Source organism: Temnothorax longispinosus, chromosome 1 (genome assembly GCF_030848805.1).
Source record: "Temnothorax longispinosus isolate EJ_2023e chromosome 1, Tlon_JGU_v1, whole genome shotgun sequence".
Lineage (NCBI taxonomy): Eukaryota > Metazoa > Arthropoda > Insecta > Hymenoptera > Formicidae > Temnothorax > Temnothorax longispinosus.
The window spans coordinates 11,045,514-11,062,639 of record NC_092358.1 but is presented as its reverse complement, the minus strand read 5'-3'; the positions used below and the strand labels follow the sequence as shown (position 1 = coordinate 11,062,639).

At 37.7% G+C, this 17,126-nt stretch overlaps 2 protein-coding genes and 2 long non-coding RNA genes across 8 annotated transcripts; 1 reads left to right on the top strand and 3 right to left on the bottom strand.

Annotated features, from left to right (window-relative positions):
• Window positions 1-32: 32 nt before the first annotated feature.
• Window positions 33-9,479, bottom strand: Ugp (UDP-glucose pyrophosphorylase). 5 transcript variants are annotated; one of them, XR_011733374.1, is made up of 13 exons: window positions 9,463-9,479; window positions 8,550-8,708; window positions 8,378-8,420; window positions 2,692-2,928; window positions 2,168-2,350; window positions 1,845-2,050; window positions 1,693-1,768; window positions 1,472-1,618; window positions 1,251-1,389; window positions 1,000-1,137; window positions 682-848; window positions 308-583; window positions 33-225 (listed from the first exon to the last, which is right to left on the bottom strand). XR_011733374.1 is itself a non-coding variant. In XM_071786419.1 (12 exons), coding segments are annotated over exons 1-12 (1,710 nt in total). In that variant the 5' UTR covers window positions 9,465-9,479; the 3' UTR covers window positions 33-370. The 5 variants fall into 5 exon arrangements, 4 of the variants coding, with proteins under 4 accessions (XP_071642520.1, XP_071642639.1, XP_071642735.1 ...); XM_071786419.1 differs by having other exon boundaries at window positions 33-583; XM_071786538.1 differs by lacking the exon at window positions 9,463-9,479 and having other exon boundaries at window positions 33-583; window positions 8,378-8,425; window positions 8,550-8,712.
• On the bottom strand, window positions 5,349-6,965 carry LOC139818819 (uncharacterized). Its single transcript, XR_011733540.1, has 2 exons — window positions 6,484-6,965; window positions 5,349-6,156 (listed from the first exon to the last, which is right to left on the bottom strand). It is a non-coding gene; the product is annotated as an uncharacterized lncRNA (long non-coding RNA).
• A 1,087-nt stretch (window positions 9,480-10,566) lies between the features above and the next one.
• On the bottom strand, window positions 10,567-13,652 carry LOC139818795 (uncharacterized). The gene is made up of 4 exons (XR_011733515.1): window positions 13,466-13,652; window positions 13,288-13,378; window positions 13,111-13,183; window positions 10,567-12,972 (listed from the first exon to the last, which is right to left on the bottom strand). It is a non-coding gene; the product is annotated as an uncharacterized lncRNA (long non-coding RNA).
• A 770-nt stretch (window positions 13,653-14,422) lies between these two features.
• Window positions 14,423-16,373, top strand: Dcps (Decapping enzyme, scavenger). The gene is made up of 5 exons (XM_071787308.1): window positions 14,423-14,725; window positions 14,880-15,277; window positions 15,364-15,509; window positions 15,618-15,954; window positions 16,066-16,373. The coding sequence occupies exons 2-5, from the start codon at window positions 14,905-14,907 to the stop codon at window positions 16,236-16,238; spliced, it is 1,029 nt and encodes a 342-aa protein (XP_071643409.1). The 5' UTR covers window positions 14,423-14,725; window positions 14,880-14,904; the 3' UTR covers window positions 16,239-16,373.
• Window positions 16,374-17,126: the final 753 nt, after the last annotated feature.

Genomic DNA, 17,126 nt, shown 5'->3' with positions numbered 1-17,126 from the left:
TAGAGGGAGTTTTTCGTCAATAAACAAATAACTAAAATTTGAAAGTATTTATTTATTATAATAGAATAATATGCCTTGTAAGCTTCCATCGCGCCTACACAACAGTATATATTTTATACATTACAAATTTCTCTTTGATAATCTCATAATTAAATTCTTATATAAGTTCTTATATACAATTAGGTAAAATAATTTTTGTAGAAATATATTTCCGGCCCTTTCTCCCTAAAATAACATTATGAATATATACAATTGAATTGCTTGACTAGTTAATTTAAGCTGGAACATGATTGCTGAAAACACAGACCCCTCATTCTTTCAGACATGTACGCGAGACGAATTAAAGCGGTCCTTTGCCTGCCGTTGTGACTTAGTGATCCAATATGCGTAGATTGCCTGATACAATTTTATTTTCTAAAACGGTTCCAGAAGGTAGATCTATACGTTCCCCGTGATTGGCGATTATAATGACGGTGCCTTTCAGCGTTACCCCTTTTCCGAAAGTGACATCGCCCGACACCGTCAAATGATCCAATTCGAGGAGATCTGGTATTGTCGGAAATCTGATGAGAAACTCTTTCACCTGTAAGAAAGGCAAAAGAGACTTAGACATCGCTATAATGCAGTTAAAGAGTTACATGAATTTTAACAAAGATTAAAATAAGAGTTAGTCCTACTGACTTTTGAAAAGTGATTGTCTCCTAATTTGATGAGAGGCGTTGTGGGGAACATCCTTTGAGGACTCATCACAAGAGATCCGTTGCGCAGTGTATATAAATTGCTCATTACGAGCATCAGATCAGAAGTCTTTTTCACCGGCAAGAATCTACTGCGCGGTACATTTATACCTGTAGCAAATAAATAAACATTTTTAATTAATCACAATCGTGTACAGAATTGATATAAAATAAAGCAGAATCCTTGAAGAGATAAAGAATTCAGATTAAAGAATAAAGAATTATTTTTATTAAAGCAGGACTGTTATCTCTTTAAACTTACCAACACTTCCTTCGAATGATTTCATAGCGGCTCCTACAGCTGTTTCAAGTTGTATTATATTTAGGCCATTGGGAAAAGTTTTGTTGTTTACAATTATCTCCATATTCAACGCTTTTTGCTCAAGCACTCTCTCAATAGCTGTTAAAAAAAACGACATATGTTAAATACGGCTTTAATATTATATGGCATACATGATATTTATTATATGGCATTTATTTATTATGTGGTATGACAAATTTAAATATACACACCACTAAGTTTAATCCAGAGGTTGTTAGTGTTGAAATACTTAAATGTCTTAATGGACTTAAAATCGTCGATATGATCCTTGGGAACTTGAGCTATTTCAAGGAGACGAAGTTTATCCTCGTATTTTATAAGTGTACCACCCTACAAAATGAAATATATGTATAATTAGGGTCTGTCTCATAGCGCTATTCCAGACATATGCCGTAGTTCTCACGAAACGCACCTTGACATCCGCTCGCGTTTTGTCGGTTACTTCCATCACAAATTCAAGAGGTGGTTCCGGCCTTTTACTCAACAACGACTTCAAGATTTTAATATCCACCGTAGCACCAAGATTATCTATGTTTGAGATAAAACAATATTCGCGGCCCTGGAAAGAATCAGAGTTTCTTTTAAGCGGATTGTTGCTATTATTTACGAACACCGAAAATGAAATCTCGTTACCTCACGAATGAATTTTTTAAGTAAACCAGAGTTTTGGAAACTCTCGTAGAAGTCTCCGTGGCCGGGTGGGTACCAGCTGTTAACAAATTATACATTATTTTGCATGAACGTTTAAAAAAATATTAATGGTGACTTTATGAGAACTGTCTTACGCTTCTATATCCTCATCGATTTGACAGTGCTTAGCGATCGGGAGGAGGGAATCCCTGTTTATGCGCGGATAACAGCTCTGATTAAAAGTGTAAATATCTATATCGATTCCTTTGTACTTCCTAATTATCCGTTGCGTATCGTCGTCCGTGTTGAACGAGTTCATCAGTATGAGTGGCACGTTAGCGTTATACGTTTTATTTAGGTGCTGTTACAACAGAAATGCATTATCAATTATTATTTATTGTTATAGTCTTATAACTAATAAGTGACTATATATGTAAATGGTAAAAATAAACTGTTAGCTATGATTATTTTGCGATACCTCGATTTGTTGAACGGTAAGATCAAGAAACGTGAGTCCATTTCGCACAGCGATAACGGATTTCGGCCCGTGGCATCCCATGCTTGTTCCAAGACCACCGTTTAATTTGACAACAATCAACTTGTCCAGCAGCTCCTTCACCTCGTTCGTCTCTGGCGATGGCAAGGAGTTGTAATCCTTGACCTATGAAAAAAAGCACAATTTCGACTTAATTTGATTTTCCTAGTAGTTAATAGAATTCATTAATCAAAGCAGACTGACAAGATACGTCTCGGAAAATTTCTAGAAGATGGTTTTATAAAATCTCAATGTTTCTTCAATAAATCATCGTAATAATATCGATACAATTTAATTCATTATTAATCAATACAGAGTTTGTTAATTAAAACGGACTAAAGAGCTACACAGAAGTCACAGAACTACGGCTACACAGGATATCGTTTACATTTCTTCAAAGGAAGAAAAGGAGAGCGCTAGATCTCCTCGCGGCAGTTTTTCCGTCTACACGGTCGGGTTTCACTCACCGCATCTTCGGACAGCTTCTGAATGTGGTTCCACTCCAAGGACGGGCCCTCCTCTTGCAGAAATCGCTCGAACAGATGCTGGAATCCGGAGAACTGCCGGCCGATCATCGCCTTCTTGTCCTCGCGGGCGGTCGCCCCCAGCTTCTCGAGCTCGCGCTGCAGCTCATCCCGTGCATCTCTCTTCGTACGCTCGCGAAACGCCTGTGTATCTGAAGAGCTGCGTTGGTGACCGCGTGCCTGTGGAGTTTTCCTCCGAGGTATAGACTAGATCTTTTATTATTTTTTTTACCTATCCTTTTCGCGAAGTCTTCCGAGTCCGATCCGCTAAACTGCTCGCCGCAATTCGAGAGATCGCGCATGATTTTTCGAGACCGTAAAAAATCAATTACAAAAAAATAGAAGAGGAAAAAAAAGGAAAAAAATTAAATAAATCGTGTATATGCGTGCGATGACTCGGGGTGTCCGACCGCCGTCTCAAAAGTTCTCGTTTAAAATCTCCCGCGTCGGGGCAAAATTCCCATGTAGAAATGCAATCACGCAAAAATCGCCCGCAATCCGTAATCAACTGCGTCGCTAACAGTCGCTAATGAGCGAAGACGAACTCCGTTTTTTCTTTTTTTTCTTTTTTTTTTCTTTGACATGCGACGAATCATCGTGAATTTGTCTGTCTTGAAAAGCGACCAGCGATCGCGTATCGCGTCGTTCACGCCTGGGAGGTCTCTCAAGGGACGAAATGAATAGATAGTGAGAAAACTATTGGGAAAAAAACAAGCAGTAAAATAAATTAACGCCGGGATAAGTCGCGCGCGATAACGATAACGAGTCTATAGCACTATTAAATTCGTAGTGTCAAATTACACTCAATTTGAGTCATTTTTAATTATTTCTATCGTCTATCACTGCCTCTACTCAATATGTCGTTAATTTAACTAAAACAATGTTTATTTATCTAAACTAATAGAATTAAAATAATACTGTTTGTGTTGAAATAATAAATTTTTACACACATGGTAGTTAAAAATAACAGAATGTCATTTAACTCAATGTATTGATTTAAATTTTATTCTTTGATATTTTTAACAGTGAGAAGCGAAAATTATCATGAAAAATACGTAGGTGTCTCAGGACAGGACAGGAGGAAAGAAGAATTTCTTCCGACTCTTTTTCTCCGGATTAATTAAAATTAATCGCGCGATCTGTCTTTCATTGTCTTTATGTCGCGGCTAGATATGTAAGTGGATATCTTCGACTAAGCGAGGTGCAGGCAAACGACGGTAGCAGCCAGTAGACCCTGAGGGTGAAGTCCCATGGAGCCAGCGTATATGGCGTACCGGTGCATTGGCGTACAGAAGCTTGGCTAATCACAGGTTTTACGCTCGTTTTCGTTACGCCAGCACAAACATCGGCTGTCCCATGGAGCGTATTTAAGCAGCGTAATGATTAATAAGCTAATCACAGTGTTGTACAAAGCTTATTTTCAAAATGGATGCTCAAGGGGTCTTATGATTGGCTTATTGATCATTTCGCCGGCGTAAATACGCCCCATGGGACAGCCGATGAAATTTATGCGTGTACGTGCATTCAGCATAAACGCTGAAACGCTTCAAAAACCAGAGTAACATCTGTGCTGGCGTAACAAAAACGAGCGTAAAGTCTGTGATTAGCCAAGCTTCTTCACCCTGACCCAGTGTCGCGATCGCGTTGATCTCGCTTGCCAAGCGATAATCCGAGATGACCCCTTCACCGGGGACTCTCGGTCTATTGTCCAAAAAAAAAAAAAAAATTAAAGAAAGAGAATAATGAAAAATGAAGATAAAGAGAAGAACGATATATTTCATTTTACTTTGACTTAAAGTTCAGATGATATGCTCAGATTTATATAGTCTTTTCCCTCTTTTTTTTCCATTCTTTTCCCTGCGGATGAGTCGGACGTAAAATGCGCGGGATGTATAATATAATCGCCTATTTAAATATTTAACTTTCAAATGTGTGTGCCGCGATAGTAATACGCCACATAATCGCCGGATTTGCATTGAAGGTGCGTAAAGCTTTAGGACGCGAGAGAGAAGTTTCGCGGCTGGTTACCGTGACTTATATACCGTAACAAGACATACGTGAAAATCATCGTGGAAAACATTTTTGGCGTGTTAAAAACAATTAATCTACTTTTCATACATAGCGTCGAGGACCACTAAATTCATAATCGACGAAACAATAATCGATACTCGTACAACGCTGGCTCCCTCGCCCCCGCAGTTGACCCTTTTACGGCTACGCGATAAGATAATTTCGAGACACGGAGTCCACGTCGCATGAATTTTATCTTTCCGTTAAAATAACAGTCGTTAGTCGAGTTACACTCGCGGAATCAGGAGAGATTAGGAGATACGAGACCTGCCACGAGAAGAGAAGAATTTGGAACTGCTAATAATACGCGAACATAATTTAAACGCTGTTGTCACAAGTGTTTGTGATAACAGGTATTCGGAAGATTTAATCGGAACGCCAGACACTTAGAATCTACCTTTTGCGACACATATGTGGTGATAAACTAAATCGCAGATAATTCTTGCGATTACTATCTCGGTTATCATCTCGCATCAGTTATCACAATGTCTTATGTGTAAAATAATTGTTGGATGACAGAGGAGAGAGAGAGAGAGAGAGAGAGAGAGAGAGAGAGAGAGAGAGAGAGAGAGAGAGAGAGAGAGAGAGAGAGAGAGAGAGAGAGAGAGAGAGAGAGAGATCAGAAAACTCAGCAAAACTTCGTCATTTCTTACGTAACGATGTAAACGTCAACGATGACAAGAGAAAAAGAGGAGTTTCTTAAGGTCGACTGAAGGTCACAGCGTGTTCTCTGACCGGGACATCATTTTATTTAAAACATAAGTTGATTTTACTGATCTTCCTGCGCGGTAAAGTCGCCGCGGATACCGGCGCTTTACGAAATATCTCGCGGCGTATTTACTATTTTGACACGTGGATATTCTGACAGAAAAAAGAAATACAAAACAAAGCGTGCGGAGCATTTCCGCGTCACGAGCTCTGTTCCCGTCGCCTTTCGATCTCTCAGAGAGAATCTTTTCGTTACGATCCACGAATGAGGGAATAATCGTCGTTTTCGAGAATTAAAGGAGATAAGTCGCACGGGTCGACGCGGGTTCGAGGGTTAAACGGCCAACGAGATCGGCCAACGACGATTACACCTCATTGTCAGCGTGACGCTGCGAGACGGGTATCGCCTATCATTAGCTTACATAACGACAGATTAACACGCGTGCTCGTCCAAGGACACGCACAATTTTCATCTCGCAGCAAAGACAAGCTGCCGAGGTGTTATCCTGATCCCCGACGGATTCCCGACGGACACGGGACGGAACGTCCTCCGGCGGGGATTTCACTCTGGGATTACTCCGGGCTGGGGAAAATGTCGATCGAGGCAACGACTTAATCGCATTAGGATTTCTAAAGATAGACGATTATCTCACGTGGGGGGATAAGGCACGAGAGAGTTTAAGGAAAATCGTCAACGTTACAACGTAAACAGGTGTACACCTCGCGGGCCGGCTTCTGCTAGGATCAAGGTCCCGCTTTAGATTCTCTCTCTAGCCGCGATAAGGAGAATTCGCGGATCGCTTATGCTTTATTCAACGATATCGCCCGCGAATGCCCATTGATAAGCGTATAGATACGTCAATGAACTACAATATCTATGTGTGAGTTTACGTTATGTAATATTCAGTTATTATGCGAATTAAATTATTAATTGAATATTACATAACGTAAACTCACGCCACAAGTAACTGCACTTGACTCTCATAGCCCACTTTTCCCTTCGTTAGTTTTAATATCGAGTGTCTTTAAAGTTAATTAATCGAATAAATTTAATTGAACTAGAATATGTTTCACAAGTTCCCCGACAGTTCGTAACGTTTTTTTGTGTGCCTGTGTCGATGTTTACTCCTCAAGCAACCGGACGGAGCGATTAGAAGCCGATAACGTTGTTTTAATGAGCAGATTGTTAGACGCGACATTCTTTCCGCGACAAAACGCTCGTGGGTCCCTTGAATTTATTCGGGCGCGAAATTCTTTTCGGTAAAAAAAAAGAACACTCAGAAATCCTTCGGATTTAATTCGAGGTCCTTTCCGCGAGGGAGGAAAACGCCTGGAGAATCCTTCGGATTCGATTCGAACGATTTCACCACGCTTGGAACTTGGAATCCCGGAGGGGCGACCGGTCAACGGGGGCCCGCGACGGTTATCACTTAGCTTCTTATCACTTACTTGCAACAAGTACTCCATGTGCGCCACTTTGTACATAACATACGAACGCGCGTAGCGGACGATCGGCGGCCGTGGAATGCGACTGCAGCATCGCGCGCGTGCGATCGGCGGCGCTCCACCAAACACGACGTGAATGCGTGGGGTATAACACGTGACGTGCGGAACGAGACCCGAGAAAGAACGCGGGACGTCTCTTTCAAACGCGGGTTTTCCTCGGGGATGAACGTGTGCGGAAACGACGCGGAACCCTAATCACGCCGGTAACGTATGTCGAGACGTCGAGAAAGTCGGCCTATTTATTGCATACGTTTGGCATTGACGAGAAATTATAAATTGTATTATTCCTCCCGCCTTCCTGCGACGTTCCTATTTGACTTCTTAAAACGCGAAACAAGTGTCACTTGGGCTTAAAACATATTTCATGAATTTGCAATAAATTATCAACCGGACATCGCGCGACTTGCAAAAATGCAAAAAGAGTCATATACATTATACATACGCGTCATTTTTCCTTCCACCTGTCAACCCGAAAGATACGGCGGATCTATTGATGAAATGGTACGTGCCTAATTATGCGAGTAATGCCAGTGATTATAAGCGCGAAGGCTGTCTGGAAAAAAAAAAATATATATATATATATATATATTCGTCTCGAATACCGAATTGCTCCCAGCGAAATATTTGTGACCATAAAATTCGTCTTTCCTAATCTCTCTTCCTTTCCTACGAAAAATTAACAGATCTATTCATGTCGGGGAACAATATGGTACGTAATAGTTTGAACAGTAAGGTAAACGTCCCAGTGGCCGGACACGTACCAGTGTTCGACTACATTGGAGAAAAATATTTACTATTTATTTGAACAATTAAAAATAAAAATAATAATTATTGTAAAAAAAACCAATATTTAACGATTTATTGGGAAAAACCTTATTTTTATTTTTAATTGTTCAAATAAATAGCAAATATTTTTCTCCAATATGGTCGGACACTGGTACGTGTCCGGCCATTGGGACACGTTTACCTCACAGATATATCCCAGACAGCACGCATCTCCAAAAGCGGGACATAAGATGTCTAAAAGACATCTTTTAGACATCTTACGAAAAAGATGACTAAAAGACGTGTAAAAGACGTCTTATGTCCCAATTTTTAACATGATGTTGTCTGGGATAATATCTTAATTGATAAGTTAAGCATTTTGAAAACTAACGCTTTGACTTCTAGGGTCACCTCAAGAATAACAGAAGCCGCCCGTTAAATGTCCAGCTAGAACATAAAGCATAACCTCAACACGAATCCGTAGCGAACACTTTTGACAATCGAGGGTGAAACCGGGAGAAACGAGGAAAACCGTAGGATTTCGCTTGATCGCTTGCAAAAATAAGATTCCAGTACTTACATGGCCATACGTCGGCTTCTCATCTTTTACAACCCTGTCGGCACTGTCCTTGACAAGTGAAAACAAAAGAGAGACGTGTGAAGAGGAGAGGTTCGCGCGCGACGTCGGGCAGGCTTAATTGGCGGACAAACACGGCAAAGGACGAGGCTCTAGAGAGCACGAGAGGATTTACCTTTCTGTCGTCGACTTGCAGCATCGTCGATCGAGATTGCGAGACGGTTGACCGTGCCCTTTAACGCCGCGGCGAAGGTCACGACAGGTCGCAACGGTGATCGAGATTCGTCGGGGCCTCGGGTGGAATCGCTCCCGAACTGGGATCGTACGCGGCCACCTAAACACCGTGCAAAATCTTTCGTTTAATTGCGAAACAATCCATATATTTTTACCTCGAACGTATAAAGATACTCTCGACCACGAAAATATGCCGATTGCCGGCTCGTGTAACGTGACGTGTCCTTGCGGTCGATAAGTGACGTTACAGGACACCGACTTTACCAACGACGGTGTTCGCTACCTGGCATTACGTCACGATCTATTCGCGGGCGAACGTATTCAAATTCAGTTTTAACATATCGCAAATTAATGCAAGTTGATACTGATTGATACAAATTTAAATTAAACCGGATTGAATGTAATGAAGAAGGAAAGCGAGGCGGCAAACTTCTTCTTCTTCTTCTTCTTCTTCTTCTTCTTCCGGTTATTGGCACTAGCAGCGATTTCCCTCTCGGTTTGCAACGGCCATTATTCAATTCGACTGTGAAACTGCGTAGTATAAACTCGTAAACTCGTAAGACTTCAAACTCGAGAATGTGAACGGGCCTAAGCAGAATGGCTGTCTTGGCAGTGTTTAATGCCTTAAGTCTTTGTCTTATGTAACGCACAATACTTTACAGTGCGTTACATAAGACAAAGACATAAAACACTGCCAAGACAGCCATTCTGCTTAGGCCCTAAGTGTATGTGTGTATGTATAATTGTACGTGTATGTCCGCGGTGTCTTGAACTCGGTAATGCCGTGAATAGGTGCGTTAGGCCCAAGGAATTGCGCGGATCACTTCCCCCTGCGGCCGTCTCCATTACATTACATGTGCCTTATTGTCGAGGCGGCAAACGACTCCCCTTTTTGAAGAGATGTCTATTTTTCGTGTTACTTATGTACATGTACATACATACAACAGAACTCTGATATCAACGAGTTAAAATCGATCACGTGATCCCGCGTCACGTGGACGGTTGAGTTGAATTCAAATCCGCGCGCGCTTATATATGGCGGTCATATGAAATCATCTTTGTCTTACATTACTTTCTGCGCGCAGTTTTGGAATATGTTATGGCCGGTATTCATAGTCGGTTCTTATATTTAAGACCATCTTAAGTACAATCTTAAGATGTCATTAACCAATCACAGAGTCGTATTAGTATCTTAAGATATTACTTAAGACGGTCTTGAAATAAGATCTGATTATGAATACCGGCCATAGTTTAAAAAGTGCAGCATTGCAATAATTGACAGTATACGATTAATTAGAGACCGTCCAGATACATAAGAGTCTGGCCACTTTGACAAACAACGGCTGCGTTTAAGAACAATGCACTTTATATAGTTTAATATATTAATTAGAGACACTTGACATATTTTGTATGCTGGTTCGGTATTTATGGCAAATATAAGGCTGGATTCGTTTTGCGCGAAAACTTTCAGTATTTTGGATTAGTTCTGCCATTGTTTGTTAACACCAATCAAAAACGGACGATCAGTGACCAGATTCTTACTTGAGGTCCTCTACGTTAGGTATAGATATGTTCAGCGTTATGATTTTTATTAACGGTTTTCAATCTAATTTAATTCTATTTATAAAATTTTTTTAAACAAATTAATTATAAAATGTATACTTTTATATAGAAATAAGTAGAGACTTATGTTTTTTGGTATTTCATAAAGTAGGAATAGTTCTAGAACTTTAAAAGTTAGAATCAAGGCTTTAATTATATTATAATACGAAAAGAAAATTGATAATCTCTGATAAAGATTCACTATTTTATATTATTTACCGTTAGAATGATATGTATCAAATAGTGAGTGAGTGAGAGACAGAGAAAAATACACGATATATATAATAATAAACTGAAGAATATAAATTAATGTAAATATAATGTAAATGTGATGGAAGAGTAAAATAAAATATATATTTATATAGTTTTTTACATAAACATCTTTTATTGAAGCCTTAAAATATAAGCTTAGCATAATTATGTCTTATACTTAATTGTTTAGTTTTAATATAATGCGAATCTTCTCATAGCATATAATATGATAGTACTACGTAACAAATTATTTCTGTGGTTGCTAAAAAGGCACTGATCATTAATATGTTCGTTTAACTTCGCAAATATATTGCTATCTATAAACTCTTGCATTACTCTACATGTAAAACTATGCATATTAAAGTGTTTTAAAGTTTTATTCGTATTTAAGAGATTACTTATTGTATTTTCAGTTATTTTACAAATATATATAAGATCTCGTGACGGATATTTTAATTGTCTTTTATTTTTTTTATTTATTAAATTGACGTGTGGTTGGTCTATTAAAGTGTTGAGACATACAGTGCAATGTAATGATATTGTAAGTTCTTTTAATATATATCCAGCTATATAACTAATAACTTCCGTTTTATATTCTGTAATAGGACTTGAATATCGTGTTTGTAATGACGAATAATCAAGATGAATCTTATGTTCCATTCTAAACATATCAGGCCATTGTATGCGTAATGCTATGTTTGTCGTTGCATTTATGATATAAATCGGCTGTTCAGATGACATATGCAATACTGCAATATCCTCTAATGGTGTACAAGTGCCACTATTTTTGTCTCGCAATTCCGTGTGTGTAATTAATTTTTTATACGCAGATTTAAATTGTACAACTGTAGGATCAGTATTATATTCATAATGAGGTTTTAAATAATTAAAAATTAAATCAAGGTTGTCCAGACTTAATTTATACGTAGGAATGTACTTAAGAAGATCATTATCAGTGCATACAAATTTGTACATATGCAACAAACTTTTGATATTCATTAATAAACCGCGAAACCCCATTTTTACTTTTGAATTAATTACGCTTCTACGTTCTGCCCCAATTGACAATGATTTAATATAAGTTGCACATTCTTGAAGTTTTCGATCAATTTGAACATAATTACTGTTATGTATGGGCTTTTTGAGACCATGTTGTCTTAAATTTATGGAGTTGAATATATCGAAGAGATCGTTAAATAAAGTTATGAATTTTACAGTTGGCGAACAATCCCTAAACTCCGGTAATCGTAATTTATTTTTACACATTATCATAGCATTAGTCATGGGACAATTCAACAACTGCATGCCTGACTTTACTTTTATTTTACTGTTACTGTGATATTGCATATGTTTAATCATTATTTTATTTGTTAAATATAGGCGTTCAGCTTCTTGTAGTTTCTGTAGATTTGCAACATGTTTCCATTTAATGATGTTTTCGGTATCATCATATAGTTTTTCCTCAGAAGATAACGCTATTCGCACGAGTTGCATTAGACGACGCGGATTCATAAATATATATACATTACTGTCATTGGCTGGATGTTTAAACCAAGGCTGGAATGTTAATTCCATCCTTGGGTTGAACGGTTTAAGCTCCAAATTACATCCAAGTTTTCGTAATATGTCTTCATAAAATAATGAGTAGCCACCGCATAGTGCTGTAACCAATAGTCCAGCTTCCTGAACAGCTATTAAACATTGTTTTATCAAATTGACTTTTTGTTCGTTACTTGTGTAGTTAATTAAATAATACGCAATAGGTAACTTCCAAGATGCATTAAGGCACACAATACAAAATACTAACGCTCGGCTGGCAAGTGCTGCTGTGTCACATGCGATATTATTGCCACAATCTGAATAACCGACGAATTTACCTTGATAATATTCATCGCCTTCGCGTATATATATTTCTTCGAACATTAATGAACCTATTAATTTGTAGGGAACGGAATCAGCAAATTTACGTATAGCCTTTAAAGATTCGGAATTAATGCCTGGCTCCCCGTTAAACGATACGTACCATTTTGATATGGTCTTTGTATGTGGTAAACATTTGTAAAATTTATTACGAACGTGGTCATATGCACTTGGCGAATAAAAATGTAAACTTAAGGCAAATTCCCGTATACTAGGTTTATATATTTTTGATACGGGTAATTGTTTTCGCTTTCGTATTTCGCACTTAATAAGGTCTCTTGTACATGACTCAAAATCTTCCAGCATAATGATTTCGTCTTCTCGTATGAGATTATTTTTCTTCAGTTCTTTCAACACGTACCGTATTGAGTGAAATTTTTGTGGTGCTGTTGGATATTTATAAGCAGTGACGGCCAGTTTTCTCTTCAATGCTCTCATTTGACGTACGTGTACTTCTCGCATTCGCTTCTTTGTTGGCGAATTCAATATTCTTTCTGGAGAAATACTTGTGGAACGGCTCATCCTTTCAGAATTAATACTATATATTTTTGTTGTAGAGGCCTCTTCTGGTCTTTTCACTTGTTCACTACCTATAATAATATTATAATTAAATCATATTCATATCTACATTTAATAAATACAAATCAATGAAAAGAAAATAAGATTGTTAAAACCAATATGCTAAATTATTTTTTATGTATATAAATTTAATGAATCGCAATACTAACTAGCTCCATCATTTTTTATATTTTCCTCACTGAGTTCTTTGTATGTTCCGACTTTGCAGGCATCTTCAGTTAACTAAAACATGAAAATCTGTTAAGTATCTCATTATTGTATATAAAAATCTCATTATTGTACATTAAAAATGATTAATTAGAATAGAATTTGTATTATTTACTTACAGAACACATAGTATCCCGTTCCAGTGGATTACATTTATCCATATTTAACGCTTCCAAAGACTTTTGTTGCATCCCATTGTCGTTTGGGAATCTAAACAAATAATACAATTGTTAAAATCATCATATATGAATTTCGTACATAACCTAAATGGTAATAGTTTATATTTTATATACTTACGAGTGATTTATTGTTTGCTCTTTCTCCTCTTGCGGAGCGTTTTCTATAGAGATCCGGTTTCTGCAACTAATACAAAAACTCATGTTACTTAATACGTTATATCCTTCGCGTTCACTCGTGTTGCTGCGCAAAATGGTATGGCACAAAAACAAAAGCTTGACGGCACCGGGCACCGGGCACGCTTGAAATCAATACTCCGAATGTTTCCGAGTCTAACCGAAGATTGTCGAGTTCGCCCGTTCTTCCGTCAATTGGCTGATTTAAAATAAAAATATCTGATTGGCTGGTTCAGTAGAAAAACTACAGGCACCAGGGGCTGTGAGTGGCTGTGGTAAATCGCAACGTGGTCAAACGGGGGTGCATTTCACGCATGATGCGCATGTGCGTTATTTATCCTTGGCTACGGTCAACGTGACGCTACAAATGCTTCGAAGCATTCCTCTTCTTTTTTCTTTCAATGAAGAAAGAAAGAGAAGAAGAACGCTCCAAAGCATTTGTAGCGTCACGTTGACCGTAGCCGTTGTTCATCGAACGTTAAGGTGCGATTTCATTGACGCTAGAAACCAGCGGCAGCGTCAAGAAAATGTAGTGGGGGAAGAAGTTTCGTTGAATTTTGCGGTACGTTAAAAAGTTGAGACGGTCTGAACTTCTTCCCCCACTACATTTTCTTGACGCTGCCGCTGGTTTCTAGCGTCAATGAAATCGCACCTTTAAACAAGGATAATGGCCGCGTTCAGCAGACCAAGCCGCTCAGTAGCAGTCGAACGTGATTGGCTCTTACTTTTAGAACCAACCAATCAACGCGGAGTGTTAACAAGACGAACTCAACAGTTGTGTTTGCTGAACGCGGCCAATTGATGTATCTCGGATCTTGGGACCCGGGACGCTCCCGCAAGCTTACGTTCCGTCTATGTTTTAAGTCTATGGTTTCGATTGAGTTATTGTTATTATGATTATTACAATTTTTTATCCTGCCACAACTGGACGATTGATTTGTCACCACTTGTCACGACTTGTGTTTACCGGTGTTTATACATCAGTTTAATTGTGGGGTGAGAACTGTGCTAAAGGAAGGACGTGCGAAATACGAACAGGATTATCGCGGCGCCTGCTATTTTCACACGGCGATCCACATACTCGATCTCACTCACGATCGAGAAAATCGCGTAACGGTAATTCAACAACCATCAAACCACTGTGCATCGAGAGAAAGAGTGAAGAGAATAGCGAGTTCTGACGCGCTTTTTTTCGCAATTACCGGTAAAAAAAAACTTTTTTACATAATATTATATATATAACGACGAATAACTTGAAGAAAAAAGTCTTCTTAATGTAATGCTATATTTTTGTCATTAATTACAACAAAAAGACAAGTTCTTGGATCGATATCTAACACGTTTTACTCTACTTTCAGGTTTTTTAACATTAAAGTGACGAGCATGGCAGAAAAATGTACGAGTGAAAACGATAAGGACTGTCCGCCGGCGAAGAAAGTTAAATTGGACGACGAGAGCACCGATGTGGTCGAGAAGAATCCAGATGAGAATGATAAAAGTAAGACAGAACTGGATCTGTCGGGCTTCAAAGTGACGAGGGTACTGCAGAATAATTGTGCACGGAAGTTAATATGCATGGAAGGGACGTTCGAGGGCCACGAGGGCTCGGCGATTGTTCTGTTGGAGCAAAAGAGTTTTCCTCATGACAAGGTGATCTTAGAGAAGGATTTCTTCGACGGAAAGACGATCTTCCGGGAGATCTTTAATAATGACATCTACAGAAACTACAATTGCTGGCCGACCAAAGAGCATAATGGTATATCAATTTGTCTATTTTTTTAATTTTTTTATGTATCTTAATGTAGTCGACATTTTATAAGCAAATCTCTCTTATTCTTTAAGGTCTGCATGTGACCGTGATATATCCTGCTACGCAAACACACATCGACAAATACAAGAGACAGGAGTTATATGTGATAGATGAAACATATGAACTTTATCAGCAGGTTACTCTCCCTTACATAGAATCGAAGAGTCTGGGCTTGGAGGTATAATTTATTTGAGATATAAGATTGAATCATACTTGGCATAATTTTACTTGAAAATCACTAGAATATAAAGGGTATTTTATTTCTATATTATTAATATTTTTTCAGTGGATAACTAATATTCTGGAGCACAAGGCTGAACAGGAAAGTGTTATTTATGAGGATCCTGACAAGGATAATGGTTTTGTGTTAGTGACCGATTTCAAGTGGGATAAACAGATGGACACGTTAAAGTTATTGGCCCTGCCATTTCAAAAAATAAGGTCATTGAGAGAGTTGAATGGATCTCATCTTCCTTTATTAAAAAATATACGAGATGCCGGGACGGCAGCGATTAGTAAAAAGTTTAACATACCTGCGTCGCAGCTCAGAATGTATTTCCACTATCAGCCATCGTATTATTATCTACACGTGCATTTCTGCTATCTTATGTTTGAAGCGCCAGGTAAATTGGTGTAAAACTACAAAAAATTAACTGAAAAAGAAAATATGTATTGTTTTATGGATAATTTAAAAATGAATATTTCTAACTGGAGGATTTCTTTTCTTTATCTAGGAATATATGCGGAAAAGGCGCATCTTTTATCAACAGTTATAAGAAACTTGGAATTGATGTCGGACTATTATACGAAAGCAGTACTTTCGTATGTAGTGTTTAAAGGCAGTCCGCTTTATGAAAAGTTTAAATCACATGGAGCCCTACAGACATCGACATGTGAAACGCAATAGACTGTAAATATAGCGTAAATAAGACTGTTTTACTTTGAACGAACGTAAGTTATATTTTACGTTTTTATATCAGACTACAAGAAATTGATATGTATTTTATTTACTATTTGAAAATAAGAAAAATGATTAACAAAACATGCAGTGTTGTTAATCAAAAACATCTACAGTAGAAATTAAGCGTATTAAATCTTCGTATTAATAAAATATATTAGAATCACAGACGTCAAATTACTTACAGTTAAAAATTAACAAATTGAAAAAAACAGATTGAGAGAGAGAAGAGTACTTTTATGAGTAATATATATATTACATAAATGAAATGAAAGATATGCTAGTATTTATTTAAAAAAAAGATTTATGTGAAATGCAATATATATCATAAAATTATAAGTTTTTGTTTTTTTGTTGTAGTCGTATTAAGAATTCTGATAAAAGTGAGATAGTGTGTAAATTTGTTCCTTGCATTATACATCAAAATGAGAACAAATTATTTAATTTTTTTTCCCCCAGTATAATGAAAAAACAGGTTATAATAAAAAAACAGAATTTTGAAAATTAGAAATAATTAGAAATTTGCATGCTAATACGTAACGCACAATTGCGAAATCAGAAGTGTTATATTCGCATAAGAAAAATTTACATAAAAGTAGATTGTGTTAGACATTTAATATAGATTAGTAAGGGCGAAAATAATATACTTCACTAATTATAATTTCTCTTGTCGCTTTGAAATCTTTTTATTCGTTTGTATTTGTATACGACGCATTGACACATTTAGTAGAGAGCAGTAAAGTATTTCTGGAACATGAGAAAAGAAACTTACACGATATACATACGTATTACGTATCTGTGTATATGCATTCTTGATTTATTAAAAATTCGGTCACA

Bases quoted from the DNA above. Each gene is read 5' to 3' on its own strand.
- Ugp (XM_071786419.1), bottom strand. The intron at 2,351-2,691 runs GTGAGTGAAACC...TTTTTTTCATAG, and splicing joins AGAAGCTGTCCGAAGATGCG to GTCAAGGATTACAACTCCTT. The intron at 1,390-1,471 runs GTGCGTTTCGTG...TTCATTTTGTAG, and splicing joins AAACGCGAGCGGATGTCAAG to GGTGGTACACTTATAAAATA.
- Dcps (XM_071787308.1), top strand. From the start codon at position 14,905: ATGGCAGAAAAATGTACGAGTGAAAACGATAAGGACTGTCCGCCGGCG. The intron at 15,510-15,617 runs GTATAATTTATT...ATATTTTTTCAG, and splicing joins CGAAGAGTCTGGGCTTGGAG to TGGATAACTAATATTCTGGA. The intron at 15,955-16,065 runs GTAAATTGGTGT...TTCTTTATCTAG, and splicing joins TCTTATGTTTGAAGCGCCAG to GAATATATGCGGAAAAGGCG.